At 42.5% G+C, this 20,691-nt stretch overlaps 1 protein-coding gene across 2 annotated transcripts in view; it reads right to left on the bottom strand.

Moving 5' to 3' along the window:
* Positions 1-286: 286 nt before the first annotated feature.
* Positions 287-20,691, bottom strand: part of LOC133537131 (neprilysin-like) — a 168,263-nt gene continuing 147,858 nt past the window's right edge. For both annotated transcript variants that reach the window (XM_061878015.1, XM_061878016.1), the window contains exons 23-24: positions 6,404-6,477; positions 287-2,784 (exon numbers count right to left, since the gene is read on the bottom strand). In XM_061878015.1, the coding sequence (XP_061733999.1) occupies positions 2,685-2,784; positions 6,404-6,477 (174 nt within the window). In that variant the 3' untranslated portion in view covers positions 287-2,684. The remainder of the gene's footprint in view (positions 2,785-6,403; positions 6,478-20,691) is intronic.

Below are 20,691 nucleotides of genomic sequence, written 5' to 3'. Positions count from 1 at the left end.
TGCCGTTAAAGCAGACGACTTTTAGCTGTGTGTGTGTGCAGCGCTCATTTTTCCTTAAAACCTGCGACGTCTTGCGTACACGTTTTTCAAGACGAAATTCCCGGGAAATTTAAAATTGTAATTTAGCAAACTAAAAAGGCTGTATTGGCATGTGTGGCAATGTTAATATTTCATGATTGATATATAAACTATCCGACTGCGTGGTGGGTAGTAGTGGGTTTCAGTAGGCCTAAGGACACACATTTTTAATGTAACACCAGATTAAAAAAAAAAAAAAAGCCGAATATGCATTTTTTTGTGGTCCCCTTTATTTGGAAAAGTACTGAAAAGTATCAAAATACATTTTGGTACCGGTACCAAAATATTGGTATCGGGACAACTGTTAACTAGTATATCATGCAAGAGCGCATATTCCAACCATTGGAATACTTTCTATACTGTAGTTCAAGACTTACGCTCATTTGAAAACATCACTGCACTTAATAATGGCGGCGATAGTTTTGATGTTAAATGTCTAAAAAAAATGTGTAGAACATTCGGCAGGCCGGATTGAAAATCTTAATGGGCCGCATGTGGCCCGCGGGCCATATTTTGTCTAGGCTGGTTTACACCGTGGACTGGCCTTGTATAATGGCATAATGGCAGCTACAGTTTCCATCTTAAAGAACTAAAAACATTTTGGGGGAATGTCCGGTGGGCTAGATTGAAAAGCTTAACTATAAACAATAAAACACTGAATATTGACAACATATGAATATCATATGCATGCGGCCCCCCGGGCCTTATTTTGCCCAGGTCTGCTCGAACGGGAGATACACCGAGGAACGGAGCCATATGAATGTATTTCCTACTGTAACTATGATTTTCAACTGCTGTATTGGACCCCATTAGAATGCGCCTCTGACCTACCGTAAGTGCAGCAGACAAGTCCTGTAAGGCATTGGCAATTATCAACCGTGAGGTGTACACAGAGTCTGTCGATTGTCATCTCAGTGACTGGTAAGTAGATCTTAAAAAGGCAAAAAGCATCCACTGGCTTATTTCTTTGAGTGATAATGAACAGCAGACGCACATTGACGCTGGCTCGCGTCAAACACAGAGAAGCATCGTGTAAATCCCTAGTAAATACTTTCTGTAAAAATGTACCTAAACTAATCTATGTACAGTCGTGGTCAAAAGTTTACATACATTTGTAAAGAAGATAATGTCAAGGCTGTCTTGAGTTTCCAATAATTTCTAAAACTCTTGTTTTTTTGTGATAGAGTGATTGGGGCACATACTTATTTGTCACAAAAAACATTCATGAATGTTTCTATTATGAATTTATTATGGGTTTACTGAAAATGTGACCAAATCTGCTGGGTCAAAAGTATACATACAGCAATGTTAATATTTGGTTACGTGGCCCATGGCAAGTCTCACTGCAATAAAGTGCTTTTGGTAGCCATCAACGAGCTTCTGGTTGACTTTTTGACCATTTCTCTTGACAAAATTGGTGCAGTTCAGGTAAATTTTTTAATTTTCTGACATGGACTTGTTTCTTCAGGATTGTCCACACGTTTAAGTCAAGACTTTGGGAAGGCCATTCTAAAACCTTAACTCTAGCCTGATTTAGTCATTTATTTACAACTTTTGTTGTGTGTTTGGGGTCATTGTCCTGTTGGAACACTAAACTGCGGCCAAGACCCAACCTCCGGGCTGATGATTTTAGCTTGTCCTGAAGAATTTGGAGGTAATCTTCCTTTTCATTGTACCATTTACTCTCCGTAAAGCACCAGTTCCATTGGCAGCAAAACAGGCCCAGAGCATAATACTACCACCACCATGCTTGACGATAGTGTGGTGTTCCTGAGATTAAAGGCCTCAACTTTTCTCTTCTAAACATATTGCTGGGTATTTTGGCCAAACAGGCAATTTTTGTTTAATCTGACATCACATGGTGAAAGATAAGACCTTCCGGAGGAAAGTTCTGTGGTCAGATGAAACAAAAATTCAACCAGATGCTTGCCAGAAGCTTGTGGTTGGCTACCAAAAGCGCTTTATTGCAGTAAAACTTGTCAAGGAACATGTAACCAAATATTAAAATTGCCGTATGTATACTTTTGACCCAGCAGATTTGCTCACATTTTCAGTAGACCCATAATAAATTCATAAAAGAACCAAACTTCGTGAATGTTTTTTGTAACCAACAATTATTCACTCTGTCACAAAAAAATAATAGTTGTAGAAATTATTGGAAACTCAAGACGACCATTACATTATGTTCTTAACAATTGTATGTAAACATTTGACCAAGACTGTGTGTTTGTACATCGAAGACAGTCCCGCATATAGTACAGTTGTTCATCCCTCTATGGCTATGTGTGTGAGTGGGTGTTTGGTGTATTTTTCAGCCAGTGAGTTGGATCGCCTCCACTCTCTCCGGTACAGCATTCCTTGGCAGACTCACACATTAAGAAAAACTAAAATGAACAAAATATTTTTGCATTCAGTGAAGACAATAGTGATGCTAACTGGATGAAAGAGTTGTAGATGAACAGTCTGCTGCTGTTCTCTCAGGACGTACATAGTCCTGCTCAATCTGGGTGAGAGCTCCTATCACCCCCTCCTTGTCGTCCCTCGCCCGACAGTCAAGTAAAGGGGCTGGGGTTTTAGTGTCAGACATTGTCCGAGAGCTTTGCGGATCACCACAGCTGGCACACGTTGTCAGGGACCATGTAGCTGCTCTTGTTGCAGCTGAATGCTTTGGCAAATTCAGGGAAATTCTGAAGAGAGCCCAAGACCCTAAAGGGAATTGTGAAATGTTGTGTTAGTGTCAATGACTACGTTTCCACACGATAAATTACCGTATTCTCCAGAGCATAGGGCTCACCGGATTATAAGGCGTACTGCCCATGAGCGGGTGTAGTCAGGTTTATTTTCATACAAAAGACTCACCGGATTATAAGGTGCATTGAAGAAGTCATATATTATTATAATTGTCTTTCTACATGTAAAACACTTTTAGTGGTCTACATAACATGTAATGGTGGTTATTTGGTCAAAATGTTGAAGAGAATATGTTTTACAGATCATCTTCGGGTCGCATTCTGACAGTCACTTCTTTTGTGGGCGGTCTTATTTAGGTGGCTCACTTCGGCAACGTTTTCTCCGTCATCTTTGTTGTAGCTGTATAGCGTGCAAGGACGGGAGTGGAAGACGTGTCAAAAGATGGAGCTAACTGTTTTAATGACTTTCAGACTTTACTTCAATCAATAATGGAGCAGCATCTCCTCATCTGTGGCTCACTAGTGCAAAAACAACGCCGGAAATGTGTCCCGTCAAAAACTGTCCGACCAAAACGCTCTAATAAATAAATAAATGGGTTGTACTTGTATAGCGCTTTTCTACCTTCAAGGTACTCATAGCGCTTTGACACTACTTCCACATTTACCCATTCACACACACATTCACACACTGATGGAGGGAGCTGCCATGCAAGGCGCCAACCAGCACCCATCAGGAGCAAGGGTGAAGTGTCTTGCTCAGGACACAACAGACGTGACGAGGTTGGTTCTAGGTGGGATTTGAACCAGTGACCCTCGGGTTGCGCACGGCCACTCTCCCACTGCGCCACGCCGTCCCTAAATAACTAAAGTTCCTTGGGTGAATAATATTAACTCACTACACCGGTATGTTTTAGCGCCTTCATAGCGAGTTTACTGAAATATATAAGTTAGAACTTTACACTACTTTATATTATAAATGGCAACAACGGAGGAAGAATGTCCCATAACAAGAAAATAGAGAAAAAGAAGAAGCTTATCGACTACAGACTACAAAGACGGACGAGCGCAAAATTTCAGGACTTATGCAGATCCCAAATAAACATCAACAGGTACCAGAAGGTAAAAAAAGTTTATTTTGCATAATATTGCGAAACAAACTGCCAGATAATATGTCTTACCTTTTACACACAGCATAATAATACTCCTATGTTGAAGCATAGTACAATCCATCATGCGGTGCGGCTTCATAGCTTACCAAAGTTGTTCTAAAACATTTTGATGTATTTTTGAGCGCCGTGTGTAATCTTCTATATTTTCAATGGAACATACACAATTTTGGTGTTGTTTACTTGAGTCATATTGCAGTCTACACCTATCTCTTATGTGTGACTGCCATCTACTGGTCACACTTATCATTTCATCATCCATCCATCCATTTTCTACCGCTTATTCCCTTTCGGGGTCACGGGGGGCGCTGGCGCCTATCTCAGCTACAATCGGGCGGAAGGCAGGGTACACCCTGGACAAGTCGCCATATCATCACAGGGCCAACACAGATAGACAGACAACATTCACACTCACATTCACACACTAGGGCCAATTTAGTGTTGCCAATCAACCTATCCCCAGGTGCATGTCTTTGGAAGTGGGAGGAAGCCGGAGTACCCGGAGGGAACCCACGCATTCACGGGGAGAACATGCAAACTCCACACAGAAAGATCCCGAGCCTGGATTTGAACCCAGGACTGCAGGAACTTCGTATTGTGAGGCAGACGCACTAACCCCTCTGCCACCGCATCATGTACCAGATAAAATAACTTTGAGGTCGGTAAGCACAATCAAAATTATTCTGTACATTAGGCGCACCGGGTTATAAAGCGCACTGTTGAGATTTGAGAAAATGAAAGGATTTTAAGTGTGCTTTATAGTCTGAAAAATATGATTTCTAATTTCTAATTTCTCAACTAACCCGGCCCTAAATAAGCATTCTACAACCTATGGAAATATCTTATCCTGATCATGTTTGGCTTTTGAAAAGTCAGACGAACACACCTGGATCATACGATTGTAAACCATATCTTTGGAGTGAGTGTGTGCCGCCACATTTGACAGCCTTAATGCGTGGGTTATAACCCGGAAGCAAATACCGTTCAATAAAAACATAGCAACTACTTAAATGTAGAGGAGACTGTTCTTTTGCTTCACAATTTACCGTACTTTTTGCACTATAAGGCGCACTTAAGATCCTTTAATTTTCTCCAAAAACGACAGTGCGCCTTATAACCCGGTGCGGCTAATGTACGGAATAATTCTGGTTGTGCTTACAGACCTTGAAGCTATTTTATTTCGGCCCATTACGGCTACCGTAGTCAGAGATACAAGTATTACTATGTTGTGTGTCTAAGGACCGCAAAATGGCACCCATTAGCAGACATATTATCTGGTGTTTTGTTTTACAATATTATGCAAAACCAACGTTTCTTACCTCCTGGTACCCACTGTTGTGTATTTGAGAAGTCCTGAAAATGTGCGCGTGTCCGCCACTGTAGTCTGTCATCGTTAAGCTTCTTCTTTTCACTATCTTCTTGTAAGTTCTAACTTATATCTATGGATATGGAAGTACTAAAACATACCAGTGTAGTGGGTTTAGAAAATTTACCAACGGAACTTTAGTTATTAGAGAGTTCTGGTCGGACGGTTTTTCACGGGACACATTTCAGGCGTTGTTGTTGCACTAGTGAGCCAAGGATGGGGAGATGCTGCTCTGTTATTGATTGAAGTAAAGTCTGAACGTCAGTAAAACAGTTAGCTCCATCTTATGACACTTTTTCCACTCCCGTCCTTGCAGGCTACACCGCTACAACAAAGATGACGGGGAGAAGACGCTGTTGAAGGTGAGCCACGTAAATAAGCCTGCCCACAAAAGTGACTTGAAGATGATATGTAAAACATAATCTATGCAACATTTTGACCAAAGAACCACCATAACATGTTATGTAGACCACAAGGAAGTGTTTTAAATTTAGAAAAAAATTCATGACATGACTCTTTTAATGCGCCATATAATCCGGTGCGCCTTTTGCATGAAAAAAGACCTGATTAGACTTACTCATCGGCAGTGCACCTTATAATCCGGTGCGCCCTATTGTCTGGAAAATACGGTAATCCATAAAAAATTTGGACCGAGGAACCATCATTACATGTTATGTAGATCACTAGGAAGTGGTCTACATACAACATATAACCCACCCCTCTTTTCAACGGTCTTTTCCTTCTGACTTAAAACTCCCTCCATCAATCCGCAGAGTTTACTTATAAATTCAGAAATTCAAAAGATTTTTTTTCAGTTTTCAGTTACAAAATTCATTCAAAACAACTCCACCTGTGTTTGTTTCGGATCTGCATCCAATCCAGCAACTACGAGACATTCTTGGTAAAAAGTGTCATGTTCGTAACGCAATATAAGATCATTTTTTTGATGCTGTCTGCCATTTAACATTAGCATAGCCATTACAGACATAATATTTCTCATCAATATTTCAGCGGACATCAGCTACAACAACAACTGAATTTAGCAGATGGAAACGTAATCATTTAGACTTTGCACCAGCACCCTTGATTACACCAAACATTACCTGAATTGTCCTGGACTGTGTTCACTTTCCATGGAATTCTTAGCGTCTTCTGGGCGTTGTGTTCCACACCACACCTGAAACAGACACACACAGGATGTACTGAAAAATATAGCCTTGTCAAATGTTACATTCACATTATAATAAAATCCAATTATTCACTCATCTAAAAATATATCTTATCATCCCTTTGCCACTTCTACAAAACCCAAAACCAGTGAGGTCGGCATGTTGTGTAATTCGTATATAAAAACAGAATACAATGATTTGCAAATCCTTTTCAGCTTATATTCAATTGAATAGACTGCAAAGACACAATATTTAACGTCAAACTAAGAAACTTAATTTTTTTTTGGGCAATTAATCATTAACTTAAAATTTAATGGCAGCAACATATTGCAAAACAGTTGGCACAGGGGCATTTTTACTATTGTGCTACATGGCCTTTCCTTTAAACAACACTCAGTAAACGTTTGGGAACTGAGGAGACCAATTTTTGAAGCTTTTCAGATGGAATTCTTTCCCATTCTTCCTTGATGTACAGCTTAAGTTGTTCAACATTCCGGGGTCTCTGTTGTGGTATTTTAGGCTTCATATTGTACCATACATTTTCAATGGGAAAAAGGTCTGGACTACAGTCAGGCCAGTCTAGTACCCCCACTCTTTTACTATGAAGCCATCCTGTTGTAACACGTAACTTGGCATTGTCTTGCTGAAATAAGCAGGGGCGTCCATGATAACGTTGCTTGGATGGCAACATATGTTGCTCCAAAACCTGTATGTACTATTCAGGATTAGTAGTGCTTTCACAGATGTGTAGGTTACCCATGCCTTGGGCACTAATACACCCCCATACCATCACAGATGCTGGCTTTTGAACTTTGCGCCTATAACAATCGGGATGGTTCTTTTCCTCTTTGGTCCGGATGACACGACATCCACAGTTTCCCCAAAAAATTTGAAATGTGGACTTGTCAGACCACAGAACACTTTTCCACTTTGCGTCAGTCAATCTTAGATGAGCTCAGGCCCAGCGAAGCCGGCGGCGTTTCTGGGCGTTGTTGATGAATGGCGTTTGCTTTGCAAAGTAAAGTTTTAAGTTTTAAGAGTTTGTCATTTACAGAAGTAGTGACAAACTGTAGTTACTGACAGGGGTTTTCTGAAGTGTTCCTGAGCCCATGTGGTGATAACCTTTACACAGTTTTTGATGCAGTCCCGCCTGAGGAATCGATGGTCCGTAATATCATCGCTTACGTGCAGTGATTTCTCCAGATTCTCTGAACCTTTTGATGATATTACAGACTGTAGATGGTGAAATCCCTAAATTCCTTGCAATAGCTCGTTGAGAAAAGTTATTCTTAAACTGTTTTAAGAACAATTTTCTCAAGTATTTGTTCACAAAGTGGTAGGGATGTCCCGTACCAGGTTTTTGCACTTCTGATCCGATACCAATGTTGTTTTTGCACTTCCGATCCGATACCGATACTGGCCGATACTGACCTTTCCGAGCATGTATTAAGGTTTAAAGTTATTTAGCCTACTTAGTTGTCACATTCATGTTGAAAATGGTTTAGTAATCTTGAAAACAACTAGCCAGCTGAATTAGGTGAGTTTGAATAATACACAATGGTTGGTAACAAGAGACCGTCCTGTTCATTCAGGATAAACACAAAAAAGACAAAATTATACATGACAAACACAAATGGCATCATTGAACAGTAAAAAAGTGAACAGTATAAAGTGCAAATAATGCTGTAAAGCAGGGGTAGGGAACCTAGGGCTCTAGAGCCAGATGTGAATCTTTTGATGACTGCATCTGGCTCTCAGATAAATCTTAGCTGACATTGCTTAACACAATAAGTAATGAATAATTCCGCTGGTAATCACAGTGTTAAAAATAATGTTGAAAATATAAAACATTCTCATGCATTTTAATCCATCAATCCGTTTTCTACCGCACCTGTTCAAGAAGTCCCATTAATGGTAAGACGTATTTGATTTATTATTGGTTAGCTTCAGAATAACATTGTTATTAAAAAGAATAAGAGACTTATTATACTCTAAAAATGTTGGTATTACTTAAAAATGCACACGTTTAGTTCTATTCAGTGTTAAAAAATATTATATGGCTCTCACGGAAATACATTTTAAAATATTTGGTTTCATGGCTCTCTCAGCCAAAAAGGTTCCCGACCCCTGCTGTAAACATTATTAAATAAAGCAAAACACACAAACAACCTGAGTGGGATAAAATGTCTATAACTCAGCATCAATACTTGCTCTTGAACAAGTGTAAACTTAAAAAAACTAAAAAACTATCTACACACTCCCTTCAATTGTTTGCCCTGCCTGACTGCAGTCCGAGCGTAATTGGGAGATCATATTTTTTTTAAAAACTGGATCTGGATCTGCATTTTCCCGTGCCTTGCCAATACGCATTTTTTGGCAAATATCGGCGGCCGATCCGATCCAAATGTCGGATCGGGACAACCCTACAAAGTGGTGACCCTCGCCCCATCCTTGTTTGTGAATGATTGAGCATTTCATGGAAGCCGCTTTTATACCCAATCATGGCACCCACCTGTTACCAAAGAGTCTGTTCACCTGTGGGATGATCCAAACAAGTGTTTGATGAGCATTCCTCAACTTGCTCAGTCTTTTTTGCCACTTGTGCTAGTTTTTTTGAAACTTGTTGCAGGCATCGAATTCCAATTTAGCTATTATTTGCAAAAAAATAACAAAGTTTTCCAGTTCGAACATTAAATATCTTGTCTTTGCAGTCTATTCAGTTGAATATAGGCTGAAAAGGATTTGCAAATTATTGTATTCTGTTTTTAATTACCATTTACACAACGTGCCAACTTCACTGGTTTTGGGTTTTGTATATTTTACCGTATCTTGCTTGGATTTTAATTTATGATGTGCGAATAATACTTTTGGAAATAATAAGTGTCGTACAGATTTAATTAAAAAAAAAAAAAAATACAAATGTGCATTCTTTGGTTTTAAAGTACCACCAAAAACAACTGAGTCTGACTTTCTAAGCAACGTCGCAAGAATTGCCGGCTTCTCGTCTAACGTCGTGTGTGATGATTGCCTCCCAAAAACTACTTGATGTCAGAAGTGCTACTGAGAATTTGGTTGTGTTTGGGTTTTCCTGTGTTTAGAACCACTTCCTGTCCTGGTGCTCTTGTTTTGTCAGTATTTCCTGTTTGGTCCCTGTGTTTTGCAGCATTTTTACTTTCTCTTCCATGTCCTGTCTAGACACATTTCGGGAGAACATCCTCACAGTAACACAACAAATACCCAGAATCCTTTGCATTCATGAGACACCCTGCCTTAATTATACACCCCGCTAACAGCAAACCCAGCCACCCGCCCACCCCCTGTGCGTCGGTAAGGTGGGCGGGGTTGGGAGTGCGGGGGGTGTAAAATATATTCAGGAAATGTCATGGATGCAAAGGATTATGGGTATTTGTTGTGTTCCGTTTATGTTGTGTTACTGTGAGGATATTCTCCCGAAATGTGTTTGTCATTCTTGTTTGGGGTGGCTTCACAGTGTGGCGCATATTAGTAAGAGTGTTGAAATTGTTTATATCACAACCATCAGTGTACTCTGTATCACCCAGTACGCCTTTCAATCTTGTACTTGTGTTTGCGGAAGCTGCATACAACATGTTGCTGGACTGGCAAACAGTTTGTACATGTTGTAGAAGACGTCAAAGGCAATGGCTTCACAGCACGCCCTTATTCTCGTTATCTGGATGAGCACCATCGGATATTCGTGAGAACTTCTTTACTCTGTGAAACGGGTTAAAATAATTATTTGAGTGGTAAAGGTAGCCGACCTCTGATAAATAACAACGGGCGGGTGGCGGGCGGTTGCGGTTCTGATAAATTGTTGGTGCGGGTGGATGACGACTTTAGTGATGCGGTTGCAGATGATATATTTGACTATCCGCACATCTTTAGTACTGTCAGCACACCTGTTCCTTGTTTAATTAGTTATATTTCGTTCCACCTGGGTCCCTCCTTCAGGTTTGGATCATTCTCTTTCTCTTCCTCTTCCTCTGGAGACCGATGCTTCTTGTAAGTAATACTGTACATTATTTTTTACTTGCATCCTTGGGGTCACGGATCAAGCAACACTCACCACCCTGCAACACTTGAATTAGTAACTCAGTTACCTCATTGTAAGAGTAATTAGTTACTCAGCAATGTAACAGAAAAGTTATTTTTCGTTATTATCACGTTTGACACATCTTTAACGTCAAATATGTTTATATCAACTGAAGAATAAAAACACTGTTTACAGTATTTTAAAACATTTGGCATTCATCTGAACTCCATAGATTGCAGTGTTCCATATGATATATGCATAGCAAAACCTTTTAAAAAAAGTAACAATATTGAATGTTAACTTAGGTAAAAAGACACAAAATGGCATTTGGCCTTTAAGTGGTACAATAAAAAACACAAGTAAAATAAATAAAATAAACTATCCTTTATATTTTATTAACCATCACAACATTTGTCTTTACGAGATAGCCTAGTTCTTAAATAAAATGTAACCTTAGGTAGAACTTTACACACAATAGTCAATATTTACAAAACTGAAACGTAGTAGTCTTATGAATAATACAAAAACATTTTTCTCAAACCAGTTTTTTTCAACGATAATAACTACAAAATTGTACAATCAGTACAATCAGAAAACAAAGACTAAAACTAACTACAACCAATGGGTGAAAATAAGTACAGCATGCTTAGCAGCCTAATGTATAATAAATTGATTGATGGGCCTGCTATCTGTTCCCTGGACCTCTGGCCGGGTGTCACCGGAAGCCGCCGTACTTTTAAGATGGTGGCAAGTGTCTGAATCCGGATGTTTTAGGTGTAACTATGAGCTGCACAGCTAGCCTAAATCGTTAGCACGCTTACATTAAAGGCCTACTGAAATGAGATTTTCTTATTTAAACGGGTATAGCAGGTCCATTCTATATGTCATACTTGATCATTTTGCGATATTGCCATATTTTTGCTGTAAGGATTTAGTAGAGAACATCGACGATAAAGTTCACAACTTTTGGTTGCTAATAAAAAAAGCCTTGCCTGTACCGGAAGTAGCAGACAATGTGCGCGTGTCGTCACGGGTTGTGGAGCTCCTAACATCTGAACATTGTTTACAATCATGGCCACCAGCAGCGAGAGCGATTCGGACCGAGAAAGCGACAATTTCCCCATTAATTTGAGCGAGGGTGACAGATTTGTGGATAAGGATAGGGAAAGTGAAGGACTAGAAAAAAAAAATGTAGGGCAGTGGGAGCGATTCAGATGTTATTAGACACATTTACTAGGATAATTCTGGAAAATCCCTTATCTGCTTATTGTGTTACTAGTGTTGTAGTGAGATTATACTGTCGTACCTGAAAGTCGAAGGGGTGTGGCCACGGGTGTGGTGACCGCCAGTGTCTCTGAGGGAAGCCACACAGCTGCCTCTTCGACAGGTGCACGAGGAAGGACGCAAGCTCCGCTCACGTCACGGTAAGAGCCGACTTATTACCACAATTTTCTCACCGACTATTTAAGGTCTCCCCATGTCTAGCATTAAACGATTACAGTTGGTACAAAATGCGGCTGCTAGACTTTTGACAAGAACAAGAAAGTTTGATCATATTACGCCTATACTGGCTCACCTGCACTGGCTTCCTGTGCACTTAAGATGTGACTTTAAGGTTTTACTACTTTAAGGTTTACTTTAAGGTTTATACTTTTAGTATAAAATACTACATGGTCTAGCTCCATCCTATCTTGCCGATTGTATTGTACCATATGTCCCGGCAACAGCAAGACATCTGCGTTCAAAGGACTCCGGCTTATTAGTGATTCCTAAAGCCCCAAAAAAGTCTGCGGGCTATAGAGCGTTTTCCGTTCGGGCTCCGGTACTCTGGAATGCCCTCCCGGTAAAAGTTCGAGATGCTACCTCAGTAGAAGCATTTAAGTCTCACCTTAAAACTCATTTGTATACTCTAGCCTTTAAATAGACCTCCTTTTTAGACCAGTTGATCTGCCTCCTCTTTTCTTTTTCTCCTCTGTGCCCCGGGGTCCGGTCCGATGGCCATGGATGAAGTACTGGCTGTTCAGAGTCGGGACCCAGGATGGACCGCTCGTCGGGACTCAGGATTGCCCACATATGAGGTCCTCTCCAAGGTTCTCATAGTCATCATTGCCACTGGCGTCCCACTGGGTGTGAGTTCTCCTTGCCCACTGGGTGTGAGTTTTCCTTGCCCTTATGTGGGTTCTTCCGAGGATGTCGAAGTCGTAGTGGTTTGTACAGTCCTTTGAGACATTTGTGATGTAGGGCTAAATAAATAAACATTGATTGATTGATTGATTGATTGATTGATTGATTGATTGATTGACCGAAACCTGCCGGTTGACATGTGGTCGGGAACCATGTTCGCTTGACCGCTCTGTTCCATAATAAAGCTTCACCTTCAGGAATGTAAAGAAGGAAACACCGGCTGTGTTTGTGTTGCTGAAGGCAGCTGCAATACACCGCTTCCCACCTACATCATTCTTCTTTGACGTCTCCATTATTAATTGAACAAATTGCAAAAGATTCAACAACACAGATGTCCAGAATACTGTGTAATTATGCGATTAAAGCAGACTACTTATAGCTGGGATTGGGCTGGAAAAAAATGTCCGCTACAATCCGAGACGTCACGCGCACGCGTCATCATACTGACGTTTTCAACAGGATACTTTGCGTGAAATTTAAAATTGCAATTTAGTAGACTAAATTGCAATTTCATATATAAACTATCAGACTGCGTGGTCGGTAGTAGTGGGTTTCAGTAGGCCTTTAAAATGTTAACATTTAGCATGTGTGTAATGTTTGCATGATAACAGTTGGCATGTGTCATATACCAAGTTATATGACTCAAAGGTGTATGGCTGTAAAAATAGAAAAAAGTGTAAAACTAGACAGAAAAACTTAGCACGTCTAAGTTAGTATCCCAGCATGCTAGCGTTTGCATGTTTACTAAATCCTTTCAGGAAAAATATGGCAATATCGTGAAATGATCGAGTATGACACATAGAATGGACCTGCTATCCCCGTTTAAATAAGAAAATCTCACTTCAGTAGGCCTTTAATTACACAGAGAAAGTAAAGTATTGTTATGCTCCGCCTCTGACTAAGCAGGAATATAACAGTTACGTTGCAAGGCTTCATCATAATTTGTTTGAGTGTCGTAAGCAGCTAATACACAGACAGTTGGTGTCATGATGACTTGCCGGCTGATGCCTTCAAAAATAAAAGGTGCCCTCTTTCCTTTCACATATTACGGTGTGGAATAATTCCACACATTTATCTGATTGGCTCTACATGGTTGCTATCCCTCAGTCGCCACACTCTCATATTTGACGCTATTAAGGAGCTGTGATTGGACGTACTCCGAATTTGGCCCAACCATCCATAAGATTAAATTCAATATGATTGGATTTCGTGTATGTCGACATGGGTTTATTGAGGTCTGGCAAGCGTGGGGGGTCGAGTGTACTACTGCCGATAATTTTATCATCCCCACCTTTGCTCTCCGCATGCAGAGAATAAGTGCCAAATCTAGACACTATGCGCTTCATTTACCCAAACTGTATAATAATGCGCCATTTCACATTCTCAGTAATGACAACGCCGTTGCAACGATGGCGACAGTAATTAATTAATTACTTGTTAGTGAAAGAAATAACGGTATACTCGTATCGCCTTGATTACCTACACTGGTTGTAAAATTGCCTTCTTCATAGAATTTGGTTGTTAGCTACGGTATGGCCTTGATTTACTAAGATCCAAATAACATGTGCGAAACGGCGTAAGCAATCTTCAAAATAGTACCAGAACCAAAATTTGGACCACAAAAAAATGGCATTTTTGTCTTATTTTAACAAAAAATCTGGTGGTACATTAAACATGTTTTTTGTTGCAATTAAGTCCTTAAATAAAATGGTGAACATACTAGACAACTTGTCTTTTTAGTAGTAAGTAAACAATGAAAGGCTCCTAATTAGTCTGCTGACGTATGCAGTAACATTGTGTCATTGCTCCTTTGACAATTTTGTCAAAATTATAAAGGACAAGCTGTAAAAATTAATTAATATTCCACTTAATCATTTGCTGAATTTCTCTTCACATGTTCTATCTAGCTTCTGTAGCCGAGGTTCAGACCGCCAAGTGCCCTGCCTTCGGCTGCCGCCCAGCACACATTGCACCCGACCTCTATTGCCCCTGCTATGGGTGGTGAGCCCATTGGAGGGGTGACCCACGTTGCCTCTTCGGGCTGTGCCCGGCCGGGCCCCATGGGAACAGGCCCGGCCACCAGGCGCTCGCCATCGTGCACCACCTCCGGGCCTGGCTCCAGAGGGAGGCCCCGGTGACCCGAGTCCGGGCGAGGGAAATCTGGGTCCATGCTTTTTCTTCTTCATAAAGGTCTTTGAGCTGCTCTTTGACTGATCCCTCACCTAGAACCTGTTTGCCTTGGGAGACCCTACCAGGGGGCTTTATGCCCCCAGACAACATAGCTCCTAGGATCATTGGGACACGCAAACTCCTCTACCACGATAAGGTTGCAGCTCAGAGAGACGGATTGGACCCTCTTCCACTCTGGCGTTGAGAGGCGACGGGCTGGGGTGGCAATTCTTGTTTCTCCCCGGCTCAAAGCTTGTACGTTGGAGTTCAACCCGGTGGACGAAAGGGTAGCTTCCCTCCGCCTTCGGGTGGGGGGACGGGTCCTGACTGTTGTTTGTGCTTACGCACCAAACGGCAGTTCAGAGTACCCACCGTTTTTGGGAACACTCGAGGGAGTACTGGAAAGTGCTCCCCCGGGTGATTCCCTTGTCCTACTGGGAGACTTCAACGCTCACGTTGGCACCGACAGTGAAACCTGGAGAGACGTGATTGGGAAGAATGGCCGCCCGGATCTGAACCCGAGTGGTGTTTTGTTATTGGACTTTTGTGCTCGTCACAGTTTGTCCATAGCAAACACCATGTTCAAACATAAGGGTGTCCATATGTGCACTTGGCACCAGGACACCCTAGGCCGCAGTTCCATGATCGACTTTGTAGTTGTGTCATCGGATTTGCGGCCTTATGTTTTGGACACTCGAGTGAAGAGAGGGGCGGAGCTTTCTACCGATCACCACCTGGTGGGGAGTTGGCTGCGATGGTGGGGGAGGATGCCGGACAGACCTGGCAGGCCCAAACGCATTGTGAGGGTCTGCTGGGAACGTCTGCCTGAGTCTCCTGTCAGACAAAGTTTCAATTCGCACCTCCGGAAGAACTTTGAACATGCCACGAGGGAGGTAATGGACATTGAGTCCGAGTGGACCATGTTCCGCACCTCTATTGTCGAGGCGGGAGATCGGAGCTGTGGCCGCAAGGTAGTTGGTGCCTGTCGGGGCGGCAATCCTAAAACCCCTTGGTGGACACCAGCAGGTGAGGGATGCTGTCAAGCTGAAGAAGGAGTCCTATCGGGTCCTTTTGGCTCATAGGACTCCGGAGGCAGTGGAGAGGTACCGACAGGCCAAGCGGTGTGCAGCTTCAGCTGTCGCAGAGGCAAAAACTCGGACATGGGAGGAGTTTGGGGAAGCCATAGAAAACGACTTCCCGGCTTCGAAGCGATTCTGGACCACCGTCCGCCGCCTCAGGAAGGGGAGGCAGTGCACTATCAACACCGTGTATGGTGCGGATGGTGTTCTGCTGACCTCAACTGCAAATGTTGTGGATAGGTGGAAGGAATACTTCGAAGACCTCCTCAATCAAACCAACACGTCTTCCTATGAGGAAGCAGTGCCTGGGGAATCTGTGGTGGACTCCTATTTCTGGGGCTGAGGTCGCTGATGTAGTTAAAAAGCTCCTCGGTGGCAAGGCCCCAGGGGTGGACGAGACCCGCCCGGAGTTCCTTAAGGCTCTGGATGCTGTGGGGCTGTTTTGGTTGACAAGACTTTGCAGCATCGCGTGGACATCGGGGGCGGTACCTCTGGATTGGCAGACCGGGGTGGTGGTTCCTCTCTTTAAGAAGGGGGACCGGAGGGTGTGTTCCAACTATCGTGGGATCACACTCCTCAGCCTTCCCGGTAAGGTTTATTCAGGTGTACTGGAGAGGAGGCTACGCCGGATAGTCGAACCTCGGATTCAGGAGGAATAGTGTGGTTTTCGTCCTGGTCGTGGAACTGTGGACCAGCTCTATACTCTCGGCAGGGTTCTTGAGGGTGCATGGGAGTTTGCCCAACCAGTCTACATGTGCTTTGTGGACTTGGAGAAGGCATTCGACCGTGTCCCTCGGGAAGTCCTGTGGGGAGTGCTCAGAGAGTATGGGGTATCGGACTGTCTTATTGTAGCGGTCCGCTCCCTGTACGATCAGTGCCAGAGCTTGGTCCGCATTGCCGGCAGTAAGTCGAACACATTTCCAGTGAGGGTTGGACTCCGCCAAGGCTGTCCTTTGTCACCGATTCTGTTCATAACTTTTATGGACAGAATTTCTAGGCGCAGTCAAGGCGTTGAGGGGTTCCGGTTTGGTAACCGCAGGATTAGGTCTCTGCTTTTTGCAGATGATGTGGTCATGATGGCTTCATCTGACCGGGATCTTCAGCTCTCGCTGGATCGGTTCGCAGCCGAGTGTGAAGCGACCGGAATGAGAATCAGCACCTCCAAGTCCGAGTCCATGGTTCTCGCCCGGAAAAGGGTGGAATGCCATCTCCGGGTTGGGGAGGAGACCCTGCCCCAAGTGGAGGAGTTCAAGTACCTAGGAGTCTTGTTCACAAGTGAGGGAAGAGTGGATCGTGAGATCGACAGGCGGATCGGTGCGGCGTCTTCAGTAATGCGGACGTTGTACCGATCCGTTGTGGTGAAGAAGGAGCTGAGCCGCAAGGCAAAGCTCTCAATTTACCGGTCGATCTAAGTTCCCATCCTCACCTATGGTCATGAGCTTTGGGTCATGACCGAAAGGATAAGATCACGGGTACAAGCGGCCGAAATGAGTTTCCTCCGCCGTATGGCGGGGCTCTCCCTTAGAGATAGGGTGAGAAGCATCCGGGAGGAACTTAAAGTAAAGCCGCTGCTCCTTCACATCGAGAGGAGCCAGATGAGGTGGTTCGGGCATCTGGTCAGGATGCCACCCGAACGCCTCCCTAGGGAGGTGTTTAGGGCACGTCCAACCGGTAGGAGGCCACGGGGAAGACCCGGGACACGTTGGGAAGACTATGTCTCCCGGCTGGCATGGGAACGCCTCGGGATCCCCCAGGAAGAGCTAGACGAAGTGGCTGGGGAGAGGGAAGTCTGGGTTTCCCTGCTTAGGCTGTTGCCCCCGCGACCCGACCTCGGATAAGCGGAAGATGATGGATGGATGGATGGATGTTCCCTCTATACTTTTGTTAAAATGTAATAATCACTTACTCTTATGTTTGGATACTTTACATTGGTTTTGGATGATGCCACACATTTAGGTATCGCTCCGATACCAAGTACAAACCCCGTTTCCATATGAGTTTGGAAATTGAGTTGGATGTAAATATAAACGGAATACAATGATTTGCAAATCAAATTAAACCCATGTTCAGTTGAATATGCTACAAAGACAACATATTTGATGTTCAAACTGATAAACATTTTTTTTTTTTTGCAAATAATCATTAACTTTATAATTTGATGCCAGCAACACGTGACAAAGAAGTTAGGAAAGGTGGCAATAAATACTGATAAAGTTGAGGAATGCTCATCAAACACTTATTTGGAACATCCCACAGGTGTGCAAGCTAATTGGGAACAGGTCGGTGCCATGATCGGGTATAAAAACAGCTTCCCAAACAGCCCCGTACCTTTCACAAGAAAGTACACCGCTTTGTCCACAGCTGCGTGAGCAAATAGTCAAACAGTTTAAGAACGTTTCTCAAAGTGCAATTGCAAGAAATTTAGGGATTTCAACATCTATGGTCCATAATATCATCAAAAGGTTCAGATAATCTGGAGAAATCACTCCACGTAAGCGGCATGGCCAGAAAATCAACATTGAATGACTGTGACCTTCGATCCCTCAGATGGCACTGTATCAAAAACTGACATCATTCTCTAAAAGATATCACCAAATGGGCTCAGGAACACTTCAGAAAACCACTGTCACTAAATACAGTTCGTCACTACATCTGTAAGTGCAAGTTAAAGCTCTACTATGCAAAGCGAAAGCCATTTTTTTAACAACATCCAGAAACGCCACCGGCTTTTCCGGGCCCAAGATCACCTAAGATGGACTGATGCAAAGTGGAATCAGTGTTCTGTGGTCTGACGAGTCCACATTTCAAATTGTTTTTGGAAATATTCGACATCGTGTCATCCGGACCAAAGGGGAAGCGAACCATCCAGACTGTTATCGACGCAAAGTTCAAAATCCAGCATCTGTGATGGTATGGGGGTGCATTAGTGCCCAAAGCATGGGTAACTTACACATCTGTGAAGGCACCATTAATGCTGAAAGGTACATACAGGTTTTGGAACAACATATGCTGACATCTAAGCGCCATCTTTTTTATGGACACCCCTGCTTATTTCAGCAAGACAATGCCAAGCCACATTCAGTACGTGTTACAACAGCGTGGCTTCGTAAAAAAAGTGTGGGTACTTTCCTGGCCCGCCTGCAGTCCAGACCTGTCTCCCATCGGAAATGAGTGGCACATTATGAAGCGTAAAATACGACAGCCGAGACCCCGGACTGTTGAACGACTGAAGCTCTACATAAAACAAGAATGGAAAAGAATTCCACTTTCAAAGCTTCAACAATTAGTTTCCTCAGTTCCCAAACATTTATTGAGTGTTCTTAAAAGAAAAGGTGATGTAACACAGTGGTGAACATGCCCTTTCCCAACTACTTTGGCACGTGTTGCAGCCATGAAATTCTAAGTTAAAGGCCTACTGAAATTATATCTTTATTTATTTAAACGGGGATAGCAGGTCCATTCTATGTGTCATACTTGATCATTTCGCAATATTGCCATATTTTTGCTGAAAGGATTTAGTAGAGAACATCCACGATAAAGTTTGCAACTTTTGGTGCTGATAAAAAAGCCTTGTCTTAACCGGAAGTCACAGACGATGACGTTACAAGGGTGAGGGCTCCTCACGTCCTCACATTGTTTTTAATGGGAGCTTCCAGCAGCAAGAGCTATTCGGACAGGGAAAAAAACAATTTCCCCATTAATTTGAGCGAAGATGAATGATTTGTGGATGATGATATTGATAGCGAAGGACTAGAAAAAAAAAAGTTAAAAAAAAAGTAAAGAAAAAAAGGCGATTACATTGGGACGGATTCAGATGTTTTTAGACACATTTACTAGGATAATTCTGGGAAATCCCTTATCTTTCTATTGCGTTGCTGGTATTTTAGTGAGATTAAATAGGACCTGAAAGTCGGAGGGGTGTGTCCACGGGTGTCTTGAGGCCAGTGTCTGAGGGAAGTCGACGGCAAATACAAGGATGGCGCAAACACCACGGATCTCTGGTAAGAGGCGACTTTTTAACACCATTTTCTCACCGAAACCTGCCGGTTGACATGTAGTCGTGATCCATGTTCGCTTGACCGCTCTGATCCATAACAAATCTTCACCTCCGGGAATTTTAAACAAGGAATCAGCATGTGTTTGTGTGGCTAAAGGCTAAAGCTTCCCAACTCCATCTTTCTACTTTGACTTCTCCATTATTAATTGAACAAATTGCAAAATATTCATCAACACAGATGTCCAGAATACTGTTTAATTTCAACAGGAAACTCCGCAAGAAATTTAAAATTGCAATTTAGTAAACTAAACCGGCCGTATTGGCATGTCTTGCAATGTTAATATTTCATCATTGATATATAAACTATCAGACTGCGTGGTCGGTAGTAGTGAGTTTCAGTAGGCCTTTAATTATTATTTGAAAAAAAAAACAAGTTTATGAGTTTGAACATTAAATATCTTGTCTTTGTAGTGCATTCAATTGAATATGGGTTGAAAAGGATTTGCAACAGAGGTGGGACCAAGTCATTGTTTTTCAAGTCACAAGTAAGTCTCAAGTCTTTGCCCTCAAGTCTCGAGTCAAGACAGGCAAGTCCCCAGTCAAGTCCAAAGTCAATACTGGGAAGTCTCAAGTCTAGTCCCAAGTCCTGCATTTTGAGTTTCGAGTCATTTCAAGTCTTTTTAACCACAGACTAATACATTTACACAGATTGTGTATGCTTTTAAAACCCTGTATGTATTTA

Source organism: Nerophis ophidion, linkage group LG18 (assembly GCF_033978795.1).
Source record: "Nerophis ophidion isolate RoL-2023_Sa linkage group LG18, RoL_Noph_v1.0, whole genome shotgun sequence".
Taxonomy (NCBI): Eukaryota; Metazoa; Chordata; class Actinopteri; order Syngnathiformes; family Syngnathidae; genus Nerophis; species Nerophis ophidion.
Note: the sequence above shows the minus strand (reverse complement) of the source record. Positions and strands in the feature narration are given on the sequence as shown.